Below are 22,839 nucleotides of genomic sequence, written 5' to 3'. Positions count from 1 at the left end.
TGACTAAAGGAGACTGGGAAAAGGTTGTGAATAGAACTGTTAAATTAATAAGGGAAGATTATGAAAGAGATGTGAAAATAGATAATATTATAGAAAACGAACATATAATTATTAATGTATGTGATGATAGCAGTGACGACAGTGAAAATAGTAGTATGGACGAATCTGATTAATTATGGCCTTTTGTGGCACCTTTTTTGGTATCTTTTGTATTCATATGTTTCTTGTGTGCATATAAAGTATGTATATTCATTTTCGTTCAAATATTCAGTTCGTTCAAATAAATTAAATAAACATATACATTTTTGTTTTATTAAACCTATTTAATCAGGTACAAAAACAAAACTTAATTGTTTTTTGTTCGAGAATAAATTGACATTCCACATCACTATTGTAATGTGTCAAACCGGCCATCATAGCGTGCCGCTAGTGTAGTCAATATTAATTAATTTTTGTACCCTTATAGCTGGAAATAAACTGGACCCTTTCAAGTAAAGGTTTTTCATATAAACCTGTGAGGATGATACTGCCATTGTCGCAATTAAAATACCATAAGCCTACGTTGTCGTAATAGTTTACAAATTGCGAAAAATCAAATTAAATTTGAATTTCGCGGGCAGGCCCATTCGTTTCAACGTATAGTTACTATGGCGTTATGTTGGCTCCCCTGTCTGTCCAAAACGCAAATTTTGCTTGTTTTCATTTGATATTCATGAATGAATGAAATGAAAATCAAATGAAAATAAACAAAATCTGCGTCTTCTCATGCCAATGTGGTGCCAATGACCACCCAATGACTTAGACAGACAGGGTAGCCAACATAACGCCATAGGAACTATTCGATGAAACGATTTCTACCCAAAGACAGGTCTTTGTTTCTACCTTGATTTCTACCATACCGCGCGTGTTGACGAGCGCCGGTACAGACGATGTCCATAATTATACAGTTTTTTTATTTTCTCTCGTCTGGCTTTACAAAGATAGGCCAATGTCAAGTTTGCAGTTGGACTTCGTCTGTGGTGGCGTTTGCTGGCGCGCGTGCGGTGCTTTTTTGGAGTGTTTTTTTGTGAGAAGTGGCCGGTTTTTTTGTTCTGCTGGTGTTTATTGGTGGTGGAACTGACTGGGAAACGCTATAAAGGGGCACCGCGTGTAATATGTCGGCGGGCGCCGGCACAGACGAAGTCCATACTTATACATATAGTTTCCCTAACTTGTAAATAACTACAAACTTGACATTGGCTAATCAGTGTAAAGCCAAACGAGAGAGAGAAAAAGTTTGTAGTTATAGAGAAAAAAAAATAGATTGTCTACTATTGACATTGACATTTGACAATTTTACATGACAAATGACAATTGTGGACTTCGTCTGTGGTGGCGTTTGCTGGCGCGCGTGTTGTGACTTTTTGGAGTGTTTTTTTTTTTGTTAAAACTGACTGGAAAGCGCTCTAAGGGGGTGCCGTGCGTATGTCGGCGAGCGCCGGTACAGACGGGGTCCATACTTGTATAGTTTAGCTAACTTGTTACAAACAACTACAAACTTGACATTGGCTAATCATTGTAAAAGCCAGACGAGAGAGAAAAAAAATATGACAATTGTCATGGTCTATGATTGTCATTAGAATAGAATTTTATTTAGAAAATCGGAAAATTATGCAGGAAAATAAAGTAAGAAAGGACTGCAAAAAATGTTTAAATTGAAATCTATGTACTAAAAAGAGTACGAGTACATTCATTTGCAATTATTACATGTTGAGGATAAATATAACTTTAAAACTAATATAATACCAGACATTTTAGAGATTGCCAGCGATGTCCGAATCATATGGTAAATATTGATACAACTTGCGAGTATAGTTTGTTTGTCTTTAATATTGAGCTAAAATACTGATTAAGAGCTATTTATTTCAGAATATCTGTTTAAATTCTTAGTGATAGGAAGTGCTGGCACAGGAAAATCAAGTTTACTTAATAATTTTATAGGAAACAAATGTGAGTAAACAGTACAGTTCGATTTAACTGCGTATTTACCTGATTTTTTGTTTGTCTATAGCCATTATACTAAAAAAACTTTTTATTTTAGTTAAAGAAGATAGATGCCACACTATTGGAGTCGAGTTTGGTTCTAAAATAGTAAATATTGGAGGGAAATCTACAAAGTTACAAATATGGGATACAGCGGGACAGGAACGGTTTCGGTCTGTGACACGCTCATATTACAGAGGTGCAGCTGGAGCCCTGCTAGTGTACGATGTCACATCACGTGATTCTTTTAATGCCCTTGCTAATTGGCTGAGGGATGCTCGCACATTAGCCAGTCCTAACATTGTCATATTACTAGTGGGCAACAAAAAGGACTTGGAGGAATCCAGGGAAGTGACATTTACAGAAGCTAGTCAATTCGCACAAGACAATGGTAAGTATCCTGAATCTTTCATTTTTGGCATTATATGAGTTTAACTTACTAAAAAAAAACTATAAATAAATAAGAAAATCTTTATTAATATTAAGTTAAGTATGCTTCTGTAAAAAGAGTAATTCCCAATAAAAGATTATGTAAATGATAAAAGACCCTGGATATGACTTGCAGCTGGCTCTGGCAATAGGTGGGACTGCAACTACTTACACATTGCATAATATTGTAAATGGAATATTTAAACAGAGTAACCAGAGTTTAGAGTTCTTACTGGTTATTCTTAGAAGGAAGGGCATTCAAACCTGTAGTAGATTCAGTTGACAATTCAAAAGCACTTGGAAAGGTTTATTTGAACAAACTTTTCTGTTGGGATCACGTCCCATCTTAGGCCACATCATGACTTTACATCAGGTGTGATTGTGGTGACGCATGAGCCCATAGTGAATAAAAAAAAAGTAAAAATTATGTTTTTGCAATTTACAGAATTAATGTTCCTTGAAACCAGTGCTAAAACTGGAGAGAATGTGGAAGAAGCCTTCTTAAAGTGTTCTAAAACAATTCTTGCAAAAATAGAAACTGGAGAATTGGACCCTGAAAGAATAGGTTCTGGTATTCAGTATGGCACAGCAACATCAAAGAGGCTGACTGCACCAAAGAAACCTGCAAGAACACCATCTGATTGTGCCTGTCATGTCTAAAGTTAGTACCTATACAATCAACCAATAATTTTAATGAATATTTGATTGAGCTATATATTACTGACTATTATTCCCTTTTTAAAATAATGTGATGTTTTACATGACATAACTTTTAGATTATAAGTAAACTAAGATTCTAGTTATTGAGTTATAAATTCAATAACATTCTTGATAGCATTCTGTGAACTGAATCTCAGTGTTTCTATTTCAATTTATTTTTGGAAGAATGTTGTATCTCATTACCAGGTTGTCTAAGACAAAATTTCTAATTGTTGAAATAATTTATAATTTAATTTTGCATACAATATATTATTACTTAGGAAATATCTGTGAATATAAAATAGGAATAGTAATAGGCTTTACTGCATACACTGTCTATGTTATTCACTGAATGTTTATATTATATTCTGATATTCTGATAAAACAAATTCTAAGAAATGTTTGTGGCTTCAAACTATAAATTGATTTTTAACAGTCAATTATAACATTTTAATTAATAAGTTGATAAAATGACAAAATTTTTAAATAATTTATATTTTGGTGAAAACAAAAAGTAATATAGTAATATGTATTTTTTCCCTAGTCAGGAGGGGGTTAAAATCTTGATAAATAATTCAACTTGAACTGTGTAAACAGTATACATAATATTAGCCAGTGTTCTCTTCTTGATTGATTAAAATAATCCCCAAAGAATGCTTAATATTAGTTGACTTTTGAGTAGAAAATATAATAAATGTAAGCTTAACACTTAATATCTAGTTTATACCAAACTTGCACTTGTAGATGTGAAAATTGTAATCTTCTCAAAGATTGTTATTACTTATCCCATAAGTGGATTTATTCCTATTTCGTTAATGTGAATATACTGTCAATGTATTTGTGACAATAAAGAAAGCTAAAATCATTTTGATAATTTTAATTTAGTTTCTTTACAAAATGCCTTGTGATATAAATTATTATTCTATAAGGTTTAATAGATTTATAATTTGACATAATATACCTAGTCCTAGGCATTTCAAAATGCATTCCAACAACCCAACATAGTATTTTTCCTTTTCAATCTAATCTCGGTATACTTACAGTCTAAATTAATTTATCTCTAATATGTTGATAAATAACTTAGCAATATTGTTTCTCATAAAAAGAGCATACAATTTCTGGCTAATAACAAAATTGCTAAGAAACCTATATAGATTAGAGATAGATTGATTATTTATCACTGGCCGCCAATCCTTAGCTTACTACTTAGTTCAGGCCTTAGCTTCAGTCAATGTTGGAGTCATGCTTCCTATTGTTCAATAAATTAAAACTATAGGGGAGGGTATATTATATTGAATGATAAGAACTACTTATTCTTTAAAAATTTATTTTGCAATTATTAACATTATTTAGCTCCTGATTTAGAGCTAACTAAATATAATTAATATTTTGTGAATTCAATATCATTTTATAAATTACTTAATTAAATAGTATTTATAAAATATTTTTAAGACTGCTCAAAAGATTACTTTAAAAATAATACAAATTGAATATTTTAGGTCACATTGGTATTACTTATTTTGTCATACATAGGTAATAATCGAATTACAAACATTCTAAAACATTTCCTTGGGTGGCGATATGTAGATTTCTGCTTCTTAACTACATCGCAAGTAATCCAGAGTCCTATCAAATGACATTAATGCCTTCCATTAGTCACGTGGAATGTATAAAACTTCCATTTTAAGCAGAAAGTTAGGGACATGACATTCTTTCCATTGCCTTCATTCTTACTTATTGTTATTTGCTCATAAATAATAAATAAATAGGTGACAGGTATTAAAAAAAACAAAAATTTTGAGCAAAACGTTGAAAGCAAATCTACAGAAATAAAACCAACAAATCAGCTAACAACATTTTGTATAACTTTAGAAAGCGTAGTATATTTGAGTACTAGGACTTCTTTACTTATGTATTATTATTAAATGTAACAACCAAAATGTTTATGGAATTTTTCCCAATTGGTTGCATGTATTGGTTTATACTTATTAAGGTATGCACCTACTGATATTGAAAGATAATTCTTTAAAAATATACAGAATTCAACAAAATTACATACATATAATATAAGCACTGATATTAACACAAACTATCTACTTAGGCTATGTTACGCTCGATGCAATAAAAATTATTATTGAAATAATCTTAAAATAAAATGCACCTAATTTTAACTAGGAACTATATTAAGTAGTGTAATGATGTAATATCGCATGAAGGTTACACTTTAAATACTTAGGTATATATTTGCAATTATCTTAGAGCGTCAATTACGCAGTGAGAATATTGACAATATTTCCTTCTTATATTGCTTGAAAGTAAAATTTTATTTTGCAGTAGGGAGGTAAGTAATTTCCCAACAATTTATTTCAGTACATACTATACTTTACATTATCCATGTGCGTAAAGTTGTAACAGCATATAATATGTATAATGTATATATGTTTGAATATTCCATTGTTGGGCAAAGGCTTACACTCTCATCTCTCTCAAAAAAGGAATTATAGCTGACATCTACCACTTTCGTAGGTGGCGAAAGGCAAACATCGATTAAGCACATATTGTTATCAATACAAAATCTTAAGAAATGTATAGCAGGCTTTTAAACCTGTCAATCTGTTTGTGGGGACCCGCAGGCCCTGCTCTAGTGAGACCAGCGTGGACATCGATATTGGGTTATGTACGCTTTAATCACAAAACTAAAACGTAAATATTTTTACAATATTCCCTAGTTCTATCACAGTAAAATATTTAAAAAATCACTTAAAAATAGGTAAGTATCTATAATATCTAAAACAAAAAAAAAAAAAACATTTTAACCACTAATTTATAGAAACCATACCTATACTTAATTGAACTGAATTTTCTATTACAATGTATTATAATTGATGACTATACATAGTGAAATAATAAATATATTTGTTACACTGATATATGAAAGTCATTTAAAGATAGTATAATATCTTTGAAGAAATATTGTGTCCAAAAATAACACATTAATTCATAATATGTATTAAGAAACATTCCTATCATGGTCTACCATGGTATCCAAATCAAAATATAGGTTTTTTATTTGTTTAATGGAATGATCTAAATGATTCTACAACAATAATAATAATCAATGTAGTGAATTGCCAGCAAATGAGATTCCTATATTTATTGCTTTTGTATTTATATTTCTTGCGATTCACGAGCGCTGTAACTTTACTTGTGGTTACGTTCGTGTAAAAGCACATTGCGTCAGTGTACGTGTCTGCCTGATGTGAGCAAGCGTTCGCAAACGCACACGTTTACATTATCTTACACCCATAAGATTTAAAACAAGCTTGAGCCACGCGCACTCGTGAAACGCAACTTGCAAGAACCAAAATAACTTACCTACGTAACGGGTCGATATTACAAGTTTGATTTCAAGCTAATTCTTCATATAAATTAGCACAGATAAAAATTCTCCATTTTATAATGATAATCGTGCTTTAAGTAATAACACTAATTTAAAAAAATCTAATAAATTAATAAGTTCGAACTTAGACAATGATCCATATTATTTCAAAAATTTGGTAGATTCAGTCATTTCCACATTTTTTTATTTAAGCGATCTATTCAATTGAACGCTAAAATCGTAATCGATAAACATGCTGTCATATAATTATTTAGCTAGTCAGGTGCTAATAAGCTTGTTTAGAAAAGTCCCGTGGCAGTTTACTTATACTTTAAATAATAGGTACATAATAGTGACTGTCCTACCAGTCAAATAGATCCATTTTGAAAAAACACAGCCATAGTAAATAATATTATGGTTCTTGAAAGTACATACCGCAACTCGCAAGTTGGTAGAGATTTAACAAAATCAAATGCACAATGTGGCCGAAAAAGATTGACACTAAGATCGAGAGTAGGTATGGATTGGCCATGGATGGTCTAATTTTTAAATCAGTCTCAAAAACATATGTTCCCATACGTACATAAGTATCTTTATTGCGCGACTTACAAATGCCGTAAAAAGTACACATTTTTCTGTTCCAAAATATAATACCTAGCCAATATTTTAAAAGATTTGGTGACTAGATTAATCTAAGTTATTTGTAGTAATTTAATAAGTACAAAATATTAGCTTCTTAAAATCTTAGTGTCTATCCATAAAACTATTTAATTTCTTTATTGAACTAATTTATTTAACAACAACAAAAACACCTTTGAATTTAAGACATTTTTACCTCATAGGACAAATAAATAATAAAATATTTTGTAACAAGACTGCAATAGTGAAACAACACATTTTACTATCCAACAGAGAGCTCACAGTTTAACTGTGTCCAGCCTCCAAGCACACAGTGGCAACTCTTTAAGACTAAATACTAAACGAAACCGATCTGCGTCATTATTATCATTTACAGTATCAATAATTTACTAAACCACCTTCTATAATCTTTTCCGATGGAACAGTCTATGCTCTATAGCTACACAAAATGGTACTTTGAGTCCCATAGCGCAACTTTAGCATTAGGCACTGTAGGCTTTAGTATAACATTATTTACACCAGCTCACCAACTTTAATATAATTTGAGTGTCGAAACGCTTCAGCGTTAAACTAAAATGGACCTTCAGATCCTATTTTTAAAGTTCAAGTTTGTCCATATATCTACAGCCAGCGCTCCAAGCGGAAACGTTGCGCGAAATAAATATGAACTTTTCAAGTTTTCTTCTTTACTATAAATCAAGAATTTTTAAGTCCATTTTACTTTGACGTTGAGTTTTGACGCTCGAAACCTGAGTTGGTGAGATGTTTAATCTCATACTAAGCATACTGCAGTTACCGACGTATGTACGTACCTATAGGTAGTGTGTAGATAAAGATTCGGCGGTGATTGGATCTATCATACATGTAACACGCCTTGCCAAATCAACAAAACCTCAATAGTTATCCATATAAAATTCATAATATCTTGTTTTGTTTTGTACAAAAATACAAATGTTTCATGTGACACGATTTTTTTAATTAAAAAAGCGGCAGTATAAGTAATGGTCTAAAGGCCCGCGCAACAATATCGAATTTGGACGTATCAACTTACCTTTCTGATTTTTATAAATAGTTGTAAACTTGTATTTTACTAACAATTTTAAAATAAATATATAAATAGGGAGCAAACGAGCAAGCGGGTCCCCTGACGTTAAGCGATTACCGTCGCCCATAACATTTGCAGTATCAAAGGAACTGCCAACGCTTTACTAGTTTTTCAGGAATTTGTTGATCAAACCCTTGAATAACCCCATATTAAAATCCAGTGGGAACAACGCCGAAGCAATTTATTCCACAATTTACAAGTGCGTGGAAAAAAGATCTGGCACAACGGGTTTAAAATAATAATCATACACTGATTTAAAAAAAAGTACGTCCAAATTCGAAGTGTGTCTCGAACCGTAGAAATTACAATCTCTAAATCAAACTAAACTGACAGTTCTTAAACTTATACTATCCTTTCCACAATGTTCTCTACGGAAAAGGATAGCAATAGTTTTAAGTTTGTTAGTATAATGTTTAAGAATCTGTTTAGTTTAGTTTAGAGATTGTGTAAAACCAAATTAGCACTATACTGACGTGGTAATCGCGATGGCTGTAAACCTAAGCCAGAAAAGGTGGTTAAGGGAAAACGGAGTTTAAAGTACTGCTCTATTATTTTGTGCTTGTGAAAAAGCTAGCTCTATTTTCATGTTGCATAAGGCTTAAAAACCCAGAAAGGAGGAAAGTTCGTTTGACACACATTCCATAAATGTAATTTAAAAAAAAACGATCTTTTGACTCCACGAATTACCCTCTCGATTACCACGGCAGTATAGTCCACATTACAGAGCAACCGTTTTAAGTATGCGTTTTGACATCTGTCAGTTACATATAAACCATGTGTGCGAGAGGCCACACGATATTATTTTGTATGTAACTGACAGATTTTAAAAGTGCATACGTAAATCGGCCGCTCAATAGTTACAAGTGTGTATTGAGGTATTGGAGGTTGAGGCTTGGGTTCGGGTGTGATCTGTAGCGAGCGAAGGCCGAGGCACGTCACTAGGGCTGTGAACTGTCTACGCCAGCGCCTCGCGCTGCCGGCACGCCACGGCCGCCACCAGCGCCGCGCCGCGGCCGCTACCGTCCTCCGACAACATTAGATCGAACTGGAACAAAAACATCAGAAATTAAAAGATCCGTAGAAGCAAGAGTAACCGACATAGCTCAACGGGTTGCATACCGAACTGATAGATGTTGGAACTTCCAACGTGCTAAAATGTCCAACCTCACACCGCAAAGCTCAATGTTAGAAGACTCCTCACTAAGTCGACCGACGACATCAAACGAGTCGCAAGGAACCGCTGGATTCAGGCGGCGCGAGACCGTGGTCCGTGGCGTGTGAAAGTGGACGTTTATCGGTTTATAATTATTATGATGATGATGAAACAAATATACTATCGACCGTCCACGCTCCCGTAGATATTTCGAATAAGACTAACCGCAGTTTGGGTGCCGTACGAATTTACTCGTGCGAACTCGCACGAATACGCACGAACTTTTAAGTACCTACTTGACCTACAATTGGTACCTACTACCTACTACGTCACGAGATGATTCATACTATCGTGAATCATGATTGATGGGTATATTTTGTTCATTATATTATTGACATAATCGCGCCCTAATCATTATCTGGGTGTTTATTTGTATTTACTCGTACTAAATCAAAACAGTTCAAAACAACTCGGTTACGAAGACGTAATCTATACATATAATAAAATTGTAGAAAAGTGGTGTCTGTACAATGGAAATATATAAAAAAAAGTAGCAGGGGTTGTTATTATATCGATGCCAAACCCGAAATTGTAATTTTTTTTTGTCTGTTTGTCTGTCTGTTTGTCTGTTTGTCTGTGTGTTTGTGCACGCTAATATCAGAAACGGCTTATTCGATTTAGATACGGTTTTCACTAATATACTGTAGTAAGCTTCACTTAACATTTAGTGTTTATTTCATGTCAATCGGTTCATAAATAAAAAAGTTGTGTCAATTTAAAGAATCACGGCGAACATTTTTAACGTACAGAGTACGAACTACACGCCTCGCGCCTGAGCGTCCGTGGCTATATAAAGCGCGCTGAGAGCTATTCCACGCGAACGAAGTCGCGGGCACAGCTAGTCCATACTAATATTATAAATGCGAAAGTGTGTCTGTCTGCCAGCTAGCTTTTCACGGCCCAACAGTTTAATCGATTTTCTTGAAAGGTACAGAGCTAGCTTACGTCCCGAAGAATGACATAGGCTACTTTTTATCCCGGGAAATCAAAGAGTTCCCACGGGACTCGTATAGGCCCATCCGTTTAACCAATTTATACTTATATTTGGTACAGAGGTAGCTTGCATGCCGGAAATTGACATAGGCAACTTTTTTTGGATAATCAGAGTACCCACGGGATTTTTTAAAATCTAAATCCATGCGAATTAAGTCGCGGGCATCATATGGTATGAAAAAATTATATGTGCCTAAAGTATGTAAGTTTTTACGTATTCATTATTATCTCTACAATGAACATTGAACCCATTAACTAGTAGGGTGACTATTTTTAAATTGAAAAAAAATAGGATTAATTTGCGTACCTACTCATATTTATAACCTATATAAACTTTAAAACTGATTGTGTAGAACGTAGATGGCGCACACACATATTTACTAAGAAGATTAAAGGTACCATACCTATTACCTACTATGTGATAATATACTCGTAATTGTGTATGAAGCAGGTTACCATACCTAAAACCGGTCAAGTGCAAGTCGGGCTGCACATGAAGAGTTCCGTACAATCTCGTACAAGAAATAACACTTATTTTGTTTTAATTTGCATGGCGGCCATTTTGATATTTTTATTATTTGAAGATAATGTTATTTACACTTAAATCACATAAATGACAGGTATATTATAACTACTGCCGATCGTGGTTGAGAGGATATTAATTTCACGGACACTTTTTAACTTTCGCAAGCTTAGGTATCTTGTAGCTTATTCATCAAAGCCTTATAAGTATGATCAAGATATGTACGAAAAGAATAAGACAGCTGGTCAACCTAGCATATCGAAAAGGGGCTCGCCTGTGGCACTTATCAATAAGTTCATTTAACCCCAATATTTGTGTGTTAAATATTTTAATTATAAAATAGTTATGGTAGGTAGGTACTTATAGCAATCATTAAATCCATGACCTATGAAAATTAAGTGAGATTTCAAAGTTATTTTGTACTTTAGATATGCACTTAATTATTTTTTTTCCCCCCATTACAAGGCGGCCGGCGCAAGACCGTGGCGTGTGATAATCCCTACAAGAGATCTATATGGTGATGATGATGAATTTTATTTTTTTAACTAGTGCTTGCCGGAATTTCTGGCCTCGCAGTCCTTTGGGACAAATATTTTCTCGATGTTCAAAAAGAGGACTTTCATACAACTTTCTAACCCCTAGGGGTGGATTTTCTTATTTCATATCAGGTGCCTACACCCCATAAAAAATCTACCAGACTTTAAAAATAAGGGTTTAGCTAGCTAGGTGTAGTTTCTGAAACGTCACAAGTCAGTGAGTGGTCTAAAATATTTCATGGGTGGGTATATTATATTTTTAAGATTAAGAACTTGCCCATGTAGGTCATAAAGTAGGTACTTGCAAGTCTTGTACGTGTAGCGTAGGAGTAAGTAGGTTCGTGTATAAATTACACTAATGTTATGTAAAGTGAATGACCTTACTTACGCATATTAATATTATTGTAAGTGGCAGTTAACGTATTGTTTTGAAAGTTTTTCATACCTAACGCTTTCGTTCAAGGTGAATTGCTTTAAAAATATGCTACCTACTTAATACTAATTTATTGTGTGAGGAATTAAAAAGTGAAATGAAACTTCTATAATATAGTTAAGATAAAACACTTATACCTAGTCGTTCCGTTAAAAAATTGTGTATTTCCTTGACCTTATACTGAAGTCGAAAGACACGTTTCGGAGAGCGACATTTTAAATTTATAAGTACGAGTATACATAAGTAGTAAGTACCTAGCTATTATAAATATGTAATTCACATAAAAAAATTGACAGCAAGCAAGAATAATATTATAAGTTAACTAAAGGTCATCAGGAAATCGATTGGATTAAAATCTCTTCATAATATTAACAATGTACTTTTGTACAGACAGACAATAATTATAAAAATAATAAATGGGTAGGTACTTACAGTTACAACTAATGTTGAAACGTACCAAGTCAATTAAAAAAAAAACAAAGACTACCTGGTGGCCTATATAATTAGCTAAAAATATATCTGGAGGTATTGCAAAAAACTTCATTAATAATGTGGCTGCAATAGTTTTAAGGAAAACTACTATTTCTTGTAATTAGTTGTAAGTTTTCCTTTCAAATAAAATAAATAGAATAAAATACAAACGAATACTTACTACTCACCTACTCTGCTAGTCTCTATTATAATATGACGTGCCCAAATTAGTATTAATTTTTACTAGCCTAAACAATAATGTTGCTAATGTTGCGGTTACCTACATTAAGGTCAACGCCATAATTATCGCGATAATCAACGCGTTAAACTGAGTGGCCACACTTGAACGGTTAACATTTAATGCCAATTGAATTAGGGTTAAAATAGTCTAACGCCAAACGGCATCATGAATGCCGTCGTACGTTGATCGTGGCTACATCTATACGTTTAACAGGAAAGGCCGTTGGCCGTTTTTCTAGGCAAGCGCGCTCCATCTTAGGCTGCATCATCACTAATTGTTAGCAGGTCTGATTGCAGCCAAGCGCTAGTCTATATAATTAAAAAAAAAAACATCGCGTTGTTGGCTGCTAATGTAGCCGGGACATAGGGCTAACCGAGTAGATAAATAAAATCTACGTTGATACCTACTTAAATGATAATGCACTTAATCAAGCAAAATGATTATTTTATGTGTTATCTACTTATTTGTTGATGATCTATCTTCCTGTCTGCGTAAAATTGTAAATATACCTATTCATTTGTCTTGTAAAAATATTTATATATTAACGTGTTATGATGACAGAAATTGATTTAGTCCTAGAGCCGTAAGTAAGCGCTTCCGTCATCTGTGGAAACAGCGCTATTTTAAGGTTCCACTCGCCAACGAGTTATCGCTCGTCGTAACGGGCTCTTAAGAAAGCATTTTCAGATATTCCACTCGAACGAATCCAGGTAAGCTAATTACATTTATTTATTTTTGCTATATGTAGGTAAAAGCGCCGGGTGGGATCGGTATATTTTTATAATAAACTACTGATTCTAATTTGCCCGTATGCTTATATTGCTTGACCTAGCTGCGTAGGTACAGGCTGGGTTCACATGGTCATGTGACCCGAGAAATTAGCTATTTACGGCGGCGACGCGTCCCTACAACGGCACTCGCGTATCTCTATCTCGTAAAAAGAGAAATTAGGGTTGATACTTTACAGGATATTAGAAAGACACGCGTTTATTAAAATTTAGTCCGCAGTGCTGCGTGAGCTGAATTATAATAATAATAATTTATTTATTAATCGGACAACTACAATCCATAGTGTTAGTAACAAAAAAAACTTAAAAATTATGTTAGTACTTAAACACTAAGTAGTTAGTAACAATACAAACTTAAAAACTATGTTAGTACTTAAACACTAAGTAGTTAGTACAATAAAAACTATGTTAGTACTTAATTACTAAAAGGGATTTAGTCCTCTGCATGAGTTTCCCCAGCAGAGGACCATCCAACTTATTACTAATCATGCGCAGGATGCCGTTGCTGCTTCCACGGACTCTGCACAATAGTGAGGCTGTTTTCTTTATTATACTATATATAGCTCGATTACCACTGACTCACTGACTCATTGACATAATTGTTCTCCTAGAAAGAGACGGAAAATGATATAGTGATGAAGGGGAGTTGTGTTTGGATGGGGGATTCGACTGGGGAAAAATTATGACATTTCAGAAAAACAAGATGGCGGCCGATGTGATTTTTGCAGCTCCGTTGTTTTCCAATCGATTTTGTTGAATTTTGCAAACTTTGTAGAAAGTAGTAAATGATTAACAGAAAATGTAGAAAAAATTGGAAAAACAAGATGGCGGCCGAGCCGTAGCGTTTTCAAAATTTTCATTTTTCGACCCCGAACCGCGGCGCCACAGATCCGTAACGGGGTAATCGAGGATAATTATTTTTCTTGGTTTCTCCCACGATTATCCTGTATTTTGACAGAACGGGAGTGGTTTTTAAAAATTCAAGATGGCGGCTGTCATGGCGGCCGTTTTGTTCGAGGTACGAAAAAACGCAATTTTAAAAGTTAAATATCTCAAAGTTGGCAACATCGGAGCGATTCGGCTTCTATGAAGCGGTTGTACGTATTAATTCGAGGTATAGATCGGTGGGAAAAAATTACCCCATTTTTAGGGAAATTTCAAGATTTTCGGGAAATTGTAAAAAATAGAAATACGCACTTTTAGCAAAATCCGAGTATGAGTGATTATGTGTTTTGCTCGTACAAATGACATTTGGGTATTTTTGTCACCGGAGACTGGCAACACTGGAATTTATCAAAGTAAAAGTGATTTTCGACACGGTCTTTTTCACGGTATCCCCTTTCGTGTGGGTGCGAGCGAGAGGAAAGATTGAAACGTCATCGGGAGCAGTATATCCTGTAGTTAATAGGAAAATTATGAAACCGTGTAAAATCTTTGTGTGAAACGAGTTGGCGGCCATTTTGTATTTTTTTTAATTTTTCGAAATTTTGATCACGTTTTTGAGGCAGTTGGCAACATTTTGGAAAGTCGACATGTATGAATCGATTGTGTGACTCAACCAGCAGTATCGAAATATGTAAACAGTGTTGCCACATTTGGGGAGATTTTCGAGATTTTCCCCAAAAACTCCTCCTGTAAAATTTTGTATGAAATTTTTATTTTTCACTGATGGTTTCGTATAGAAAACAAAAAAAAAATCGAGGAAAAATTTGGAAATAGCTGATGATCGAGGATGTCGGAGACGGGTGAAGGGTCCGCTCAAGGTATTGAAGATAGGTGGGGGGTGCTCGACCAAATGTCATTCATGACATCATCCAATTGCCAAAAAGCTGAAAAAAAATTCAAAATGGCGAAGAAAAGATGGCCGCCATACAAATTTCGACGGCGTCCAGCTCGGAGGGTATAAAAGATGGAGGTGTGGTTTCTTGGCAAAAGAGGATCAGGATCCAAAGGTCTACTCGATGAATAGAAAAAAAATTCAAAATGGCGGAATTTATTTTCCCATACGTTTTGTATGGCGAATATTGAATGTCTCATTCTCCTAGAAAGAGACGGAAAACGATACGATAATGTAGGAGAGATGTGTTCGGGTGGGGGAGTCCTCTGGGGAAAAATTATGACATTTCAGAAAAACAAGATGGCGACCGACGTGATTTTTGCAACTCTTTTGTTTTCCAACCGATTTCGTTGAAACTCGCAACCTATGAAGAAAGTAGTAAACGATTAATAGAAAAAGTGGAAAATTTTGGAAAAACAAGATGGCCGCCGTACAAAATTCGTCGGTGTCTATCTCGGAGGCTATAAAAGATGGAAGAGTGGTTTCTTCGCAAAAGATGATCAGGGTCCGGAGGTCTACTCAATGGAACAAACTCTGCATGCTCGCGGACCACTTTAGTGGTCCGCGCACCCACGCACCCTACTTTATTAACCTCAACTACCCCGTTTTTATAAAAAATGATATGGATGTCGTTTTCAGAGTTTCCCAGGGTGCTGATTTTGATAACGACATTTATTTTGAAATCCAAGATGGCGGTCATGCATTTTTTAAGAAAAAAATCGATATGGGTGTCGTTTTATGGTGTTTTTGGGGTGAATTTTGAATCTTAATAAATAAATTCGTTTTAATACTTATCAACCTAACCACGTCACGCGAGCTGCTTTAGCAGCTCGCGCACCGAGCAAAACACTAGTTATACTATATATAGCTCGATTACCACTCACTGACTCACTCATTGACATAATTGTTCTCCTAGAAGGAGACGGAAAATGATATAGTGATGTAAGGGAGTTGTGTTTGGTTTCGGGAACCCTCTGGGGAAAAATTATGACATTTCAGAAAAACAAGATGGCGGCCGGTGTGATTTTTGCAGCTCCGTTGTTTTCCAACCGATTTCGTTGAATTTTGCAAACTTTGAAGAAAATAGTAAACGATTAACAGAAAATGTAGAAAAAATTGGAAAAACAAGATGGCGGCCGAACCGTAGCGTTTTGAAAATTTTGAATTTTCGACCCCGAACCGCGGCGCCGCAGATCCGAAACGGGAAATTGATAATAATTATTTTTTTCTGGTTTCGTCTAGGATTATCCTGAATTTTGACAGAACGGGAGTAGTTTTTAAAAATTCAAGATGGCGGCTGTCATGGCGGCCATTATGTTAGAGGTACGAAAAATCGCAATTTTAAAAGTTAAATATCTCAAAGTTGGCGACATCGGAGCGATTCGGCTTCTATGAAGCGGTTGTACGTATGAACTTGAGGTATAGATTGGTGGGGAAAAAATACCCCATTTTTCGGGAAATTTCAAGATTTTTGCGAAAATGTAAAAAATCGAAATACGGACTTTTCGCAAAATCCTAGTATGAGCGATTATGTGTTTTGCTCGTACAAATGACATTTGCGTATTTTTGTCGCCGGAGACTGGCAACACTGGAATTTATCAAAAAAAAAGTGATTTTCGACATTGTCTTTTTTCAGGGACGATCATTTCGCGTGGGTGCGAGCGAGAGGAGAGATTGAAACGTCATCGGGAGCGGTATATCCTGTAGTTAATAGAAAAGTTGTAAAATTATCTAATTTGCTTCTGCAAAAAGAGTTGGTGGCCATTTTGTATTTTCTTCAAATTTTCCGAAATTGTGATCACGTTTTTGAGGCAGTTGGCAACATTTTGGAAAGTCGACATGTATCAATCGATTGTGTGACTCAACCAGCAGTATCGAAATATGTAAACAGTGTTGCCACATTTGGGGAGATTTTCGAGATTTTCCCCAAAAACTCCTCCTGTAAAATTTTGTATGAAAAATTTTTTTTTCACTGATGGTTTCGTATAGAAAACAAAAAAAAAATCGAGGAAAAATTTGGAAATAGCTGATGATCGAGGATGTCGGAGACGGGTGGAGGGTCCGCTCAAGGTATTGAAGATAGGTGGGGGGTGCTCGACCAAATGTCATTCATGACATCATCCAATTGCCAAAAAGTTGGAAAAAAATTCAAAATGGCGAAGAAAAGATGGCCGCCATACAAATTTCGCCGGCGTCCAGCTCGGAGGGTATAAAAGATGGAAGTATGGTTTCTTGGCAAGAGATGATCAGGGTCCGAAGGTCTACTCGATGAATAGAAAAAAAATTCAAAATGGCGGAATTTATGTTTCCATACATTTTGTATGGCGAATATTGAATGTCTCATTCTCCTAGAAAGAGACGGAAAACGATACAATAATGTAGGAGAGATGTGTTCGGGTGGGGGAGGCGAGTAGGGAAAAATTATGACATTTCAGAAAAACAAGATGGCGACCGACGTGATTTTTGCAACTCTTTTGTTTTCCAACCGATTTCGTTGAAACTCGCAACCTTTGAAGAAAGTAGTAAACGATTAATAAAAAAAGTGGAAAATATTGGAAAAACAAGATGGCCGCCGTACAAATTTCGTCGTTGTCTATCTCGGAGGCTATAAAAGATGGAAGAGTGGTTTCTTGGCAAAAGGTGATCAGGATCCGAAGGTCTACTCGGTGGAACAAACTCTGCATGCTCGCGGACCACTTTAGTGGTCCGCGCACCCACGCACCTACTTTATTAACCTCAACTACCCCGTTTTTACAAAAAATGATATGGATGTCGTTTTCAGAGTTTTCTAGCGTGCTGATTTTGATAACGACATTTATTTTGAAATCCAAGATGGCGGACATGCACTTTTTAAGAAAAAAATTGATATGGGTGTCGTTTTGTGGGTTTTTGTGATGAATTGTGTATCTTAATAAATAAATTGGTTTATTAAATATAATAAAGTTAACATACCCACGTCACGCGAGCTGCTTTAGCAGCTCGCGCACCGAGCAAAACACTAGTTATACTATATATAGCTCAATTACCACTGACTCATTGACATAATTGTTCTCCTAGAAAGAGACGAAAAATGATATAGTGATGTGGGGCAGTTTTGTTTGGTTTCGGGAACCCTCTGGGGAAAAATTATGACATTTCAGAAAAACAAGATGGCGGCCGAGGTGATTTTTGCAGCTCCGTTGTTTTCCAACCGATTTCGTTGAATTTTGCAAACTTTGAAGAAAGTAGGAAACGATTAATGGGAAATGTGGAAAAAATCTGAAAATCAAGATGGCGGCCGAGCCGTAGCGTTTTCAAAATTTTTATTTTTCGACCCCGAACCGCGGCGCCACAGATCCCAAACGGGGTAGTCGAGGATAATTATTTTTTCGGGATTCGCCCACGATTATCCTGTATTTTGACAGAACGGGAGTGGTTTTTAAAAATTCAAGATGGCGGCTGTCATGGCGGCCGTTTTGTTCGAGGTACGAAAAAACGCAATTTTAAAAGTTAAATATCTCAAAGTTGGCAACATCGGAGCGATTCGGCTTCTATGAAGCGATTGTACGTATAGACTTGAAGTATAGATCGGTGCGAAAAAATTACCCCATTTTTAGGGAAATTTCAAGATTTTCGGGAAATTGTAAAAAAATGAAATAAGGACTTTGTGCAAAATCCGAGTATGAGCGATTATGTGGTTTGGCCGTACAAATGACATTTGGGTATTTTTGTTGCCGGAGACTGGCAACACTGGAATTTATCAAAGAAAAACTGATTTTAGACGTGGTCTTTTTCCAGGGGCGATCGTTTCGCGTGGGTGCGAGCGAGATGAGAGATTGAAACGTCATCGGGAGCGGTATATCCTGTAGTTATTGGAAAAGTTGTACAACGATGTAATTTATTTCTGCGAAACGAGTTGGCGGCCATTTTGTAATTTTTTGAATTTTTCGAAATTTTGATCACGTTTTTGAGGCAGTTGGCAACATTTTGGAAAGTCAGTATGTATGAATCGATTGTGTATCTCGGCTGGCAGTATGGAGATATGTAACCGGTGTTGCCACTTTTGGGGAGATTTTCGAGATTTTCAACTAAGAAACTCCTGTAAAATTTTGTATGAAAAATTTTTTTTTCACTGATGGTGTTATATAGAAAACAAAAACTTAGTAAGCCAAAATTATGGAGAGAGCTGATGATTGAGGATATCGGAGACGGGTGAAGGGCGCGCTTAAGGTATTGAAGATAGGTGGGGGGTGCTCGAGCAAATGTCATTCATGACGTCATCCAATTGCCAAAAAGCTGAAAAAAAATTCAAAATGGCGAAGAAAAGATGGCCGCCATACAAATTTCGCCGGTGTCCAGCTCGGAGGGTATAAAATATGGAAGTGTGGTTTCTTGGCAAAAGAGAATCAGGATCCAAAGGTCTACTCGATGAATAGAAAAAAAATTCAAAATGGCGGAATTTATTTTTCCATACATTTTGTATGGCGATTATGAATGTCTCATTCTCCTAGAAAGAGACGGAAAACGATACATTGATGTATGGGAGATATGTTTGGATGCGCGATATGAGTAGGGGAAAATTATGGAATTTCAGAAAAACAAGATGGCGACCGACGTGATTTTTGCAACTCTTTTGTTTTCCAACCGATTTCGTTGAAACTCGCAATCTTTGAAGAATGTACTAAACGATTAATAGAAAAAGTGGAAAATTTTGGAAAAACAAGATGGCCGCCGTACAAATTTCGTCGGTGTCTATCTCGGAGGCTATAAAAGATGGAAGAGTGGTTTCGTGGCAAAAGATGATCAGGGTCCGAAGGTCTACTCGGTGGAACAAACTCTGCATGCTCGCGGACCACTTTAGTGGTCCGCGCACCCACGCACCCTACTTTATTAACCTCAACTACCCCGTTTTTACAAAAAATGATATGGATGTCGTTTTCAGGGTTTTCCAGGGTGCTGATTATGATAACGACATTTATTTTGAAATCCAAGATGGCGGACATGCATTTTTTAAGAAAAAATTCGATATGGGTGTCCTTTTATGGTGTTTTTGGGGTGAATTTTGTATCTTAATAAATAAATTCGTTTTAATACTTATCAACCTAACCACGTCACGCGAGCTGCTTTAGCAGCTCGCGCACCGAGCAAAACACTAGTTATACTTTATAATGTCGTACAAGAGTCGCTATTCATTTTAAAGTTTTAGCGGAGTGATTCTTCTGTACTTGGAACTGGGAGATACTTAGTATTAAGTATTCTGTGGTACATATGCACTTACCTGTAAGCCTGGGCGCACCAGCTGCGCGATCCTGTCGCACATGAGCGCGTGGAAGTGCGGGTGGAATCGGTACACGGAGCCATCGATGCCGACCGTGACGCGCGGCTCCGCCATCTTGTTGAGCAGCGTGGCAATGCCGGCCGACACCAGGTGCGCCGCGCGCCGCGACACCGCCTCGCACACGTGCCGCACGCCCGCCATGTCAGCCTCCGTCGCGTGCGACAGACCTGCGCCCAGAGACGTCGCTTGAACATTTGCCCAGCTTAGAGCCAATTCACGTTTTCAGCGTAGGCTGTCGTGCCAGCAAGGTGCATGAGGCCAGGGAAGTAAATCCTCCAGGATCGCGCAAGATTGCACAGGCGCACATTCTTTAGAGTTCCCGAAGTCTCTTAAAATGCACTGGTGATCAGCACCGAGTTTTAGAAATCCCACATAACCCGATCTCTCCCCAAAGAGATCAAATTTCCTCCCTGTCAATATGAATAGAAAAGGCGTTCGTTGAACGTAAGCGCAGCACAGACGTCCGCGTCGCGACAACGCGAATCACGCGCCACGTTAACACCTGAACCTGAATAGCGAAGTAGGCGCGCACGTCATGTTAGTACAATCGCAAATTACTATTTGAAATTATTTTTTATTATATAAAAATGTTTACCTACCTACTCGTAACTAACACGCACACCCCAAAATCCATTGCGTAACTGACATTTGGGTAAAATTGGCTACACATCGCGTCGCGCGTCGTTTAGTAAAATCTTACATAATATGCTTCGAGCAACCAACTCCTAGAACTTGATTTATTTCATCGTACAATGATCGTACATTGCAATGATTGATGAAAAGTTATGTCATAGGTTTGTATGTTAATCATTTCACTTCCTTACACTTGTGTCATTTGAACCTGAAGGGTTCTTGCTAATTTGACAAAATAATAAAACCATTCAAATTCAGCTCGATATGAGGTAGCTAACCTTTTAAAATTACTATAGGTACTCTTTGTAGAAACAATTCATGAAAGTAGAAAAACTGTCGCTTAGGTACTGAACAATTTGGTGTGGAATGCCCCCCGCCGACGCGGCGCGGTGTGTTATATATTTCGTACTACGTAAACGTATAACTTTAGTAGATATCTACCTTCGAGTCAAGAGTGGCTACCTAGGCCAGCGCGCTCCAATCTTAGACCTAAACATGCTTAAATGGCGTCAAGCGCAATTTCTTGCAATATTTTCTATTTCTGAAAGCGCGCAAGGATTGCACCGAGTTATGCCTAGTTAAACTATCTCGGCCATAATATTAGGTTGGAATATCAAGTATGGCGTTTGTTCTATACAAGTTATTAATCGGATTGTACAGTTGTAAACACAGAATTAGGAAAAGTACCTTCTTATTAGGATTTCTGTGTTGTTGAGTTGTCCTGCCCTAACGTGAGGAGCGGGGTAAACATTTAAAGTAGATGTTTCTTCAACTATTTCAACGTATTAGGTGGAGCCTTCACCTTATGGATGCACTGACGAATGACAAAAGTATACCTACCTAATTTACACTAAAAAACTTACCGAGTTCTTCAAGAACTTCCATACAGCTAGTGTAGTCGCCCGCTTTGTCAGACTCGATCTCGGACACGTATTTGGTGTAGAAACTGCCCCTCTGGTAAAGCATGTCCGAGCCGCGGCCTCCGAAGAGCAGCCCCATCCGTGTAAACTTCACGAGCGCCAGGCGAACCAGCTCACCCATGTACATGCCCGATATCATTTTTTCTTGGCTGTAAAGATGATAAAAATACGCGGTATAGTTCGTGTTATTAGTTATGTAAACTTTTGGCAACATTGCAAACAAAAAATCACATAGGTAATAGGTAGGTATAGATAAATAATAATCAGGCCCACCCCATAACCATAGAATCTATGGTAATGGGGTGGGCTTTATTATGTTTAAGTATCATAAATTATCTATGGCATAGATAATTTAAAATCGCCCAAATGCAAATCAGACTTGCACACTAAAGAGTACCTTAAGTAGTGAGTACGTGTATTAAAGCTTTTTATTTTTTACATTTTCTTGAAATTTTTATTATTTGTTAGAAATACACCTTATAAATACACATTCTGTGGAAATTCAACTCTAATTGACTGACAGAGAGGACGGACAGTGGGCAATAGGGTCCCGTTGGCACCCTTCGATAACGGAACCTTAAAAAGTGACCATAGGAATTCTATCATTACCTGCTCCAATAAGTTAAAATAAAATAACGACAAAATTCAGTAGGCCTGTAAA

At 36.2% G+C, this 22,839-nt stretch overlaps 2 protein-coding genes and 1 long non-coding RNA gene across 7 annotated transcripts in view; 2 read left to right on the top strand and 1 right to left on the bottom strand.

The window, feature by feature from the left end:
- Window positions 1-115, top strand: part of LOC123870393 — a 28,381-nt gene extending 28,266 nt beyond the window's left edge. The window contains exon 3 of the long non-coding RNA XR_006797068.1: window positions 82-115. This is a non-coding gene — a long non-coding RNA (uncharacterized LOC123870393). The remainder of the gene's footprint in view (window positions 1-81) is intronic.
- Window positions 116-1,620: 1,505 nt separating this feature from the next.
- LOC123870383 (ras-related protein Rab-4B-like) lies at window positions 1,621-4,022 on the top strand. The gene is made up of 4 exons (XM_045913668.1): window positions 1,621-1,825; window positions 1,909-1,989; window positions 2,081-2,413; window positions 2,897-4,022. Exons 1-4 carry the CDS (start codon window positions 1,810-1,812, stop codon window positions 3,109-3,111), a joined length of 645 nt encoding a protein of 214 aa, XP_045769624.1. The 5' UTR covers window positions 1,621-1,809; the 3' UTR covers window positions 3,112-4,022.
- A 438-nt stretch (window positions 4,023-4,460) lies between these two features.
- LOC123870369 (hexokinase type 2) overlaps window positions 4,461-22,839 on the bottom strand; it is a 42,001-nt gene continuing 23,622 nt past the window's right edge. For 4 of the 5 annotated variants that reach the window (XM_045913651.1, XM_045913652.1, XM_045913650.1 and 1 more), the window contains exons 7-9: window positions 22,122-22,327; window positions 20,566-20,792; window positions 4,461-9,318 (exon numbers count right to left, since the gene is read on the bottom strand). In XM_045913651.1, the coding sequence (XP_045769607.1) occupies window positions 9,229-9,318; window positions 20,566-20,792; window positions 22,122-22,327 (523 nt within the window). In that variant the 3' untranslated portion in view covers window positions 4,461-9,228. The remainder of the gene's footprint in view (window positions 9,319-20,565; window positions 20,793-22,121; window positions 22,328-22,839) is intronic. The other variant, XR_006797065.1, reaches the window with a different exon arrangement.

Source organism: Maniola jurtina, chromosome 12 (assembly GCF_905333055.1).
Source record: "Maniola jurtina chromosome 12, ilManJurt1.1, whole genome shotgun sequence".
Lineage (NCBI taxonomy): Eukaryota > Metazoa > Arthropoda > Insecta > Lepidoptera > Nymphalidae > Maniola > Maniola jurtina.
The sequence above is the reverse complement of the archived record's forward strand: the minus strand, read 5'-3'. Positions and strand labels throughout refer to the sequence as shown.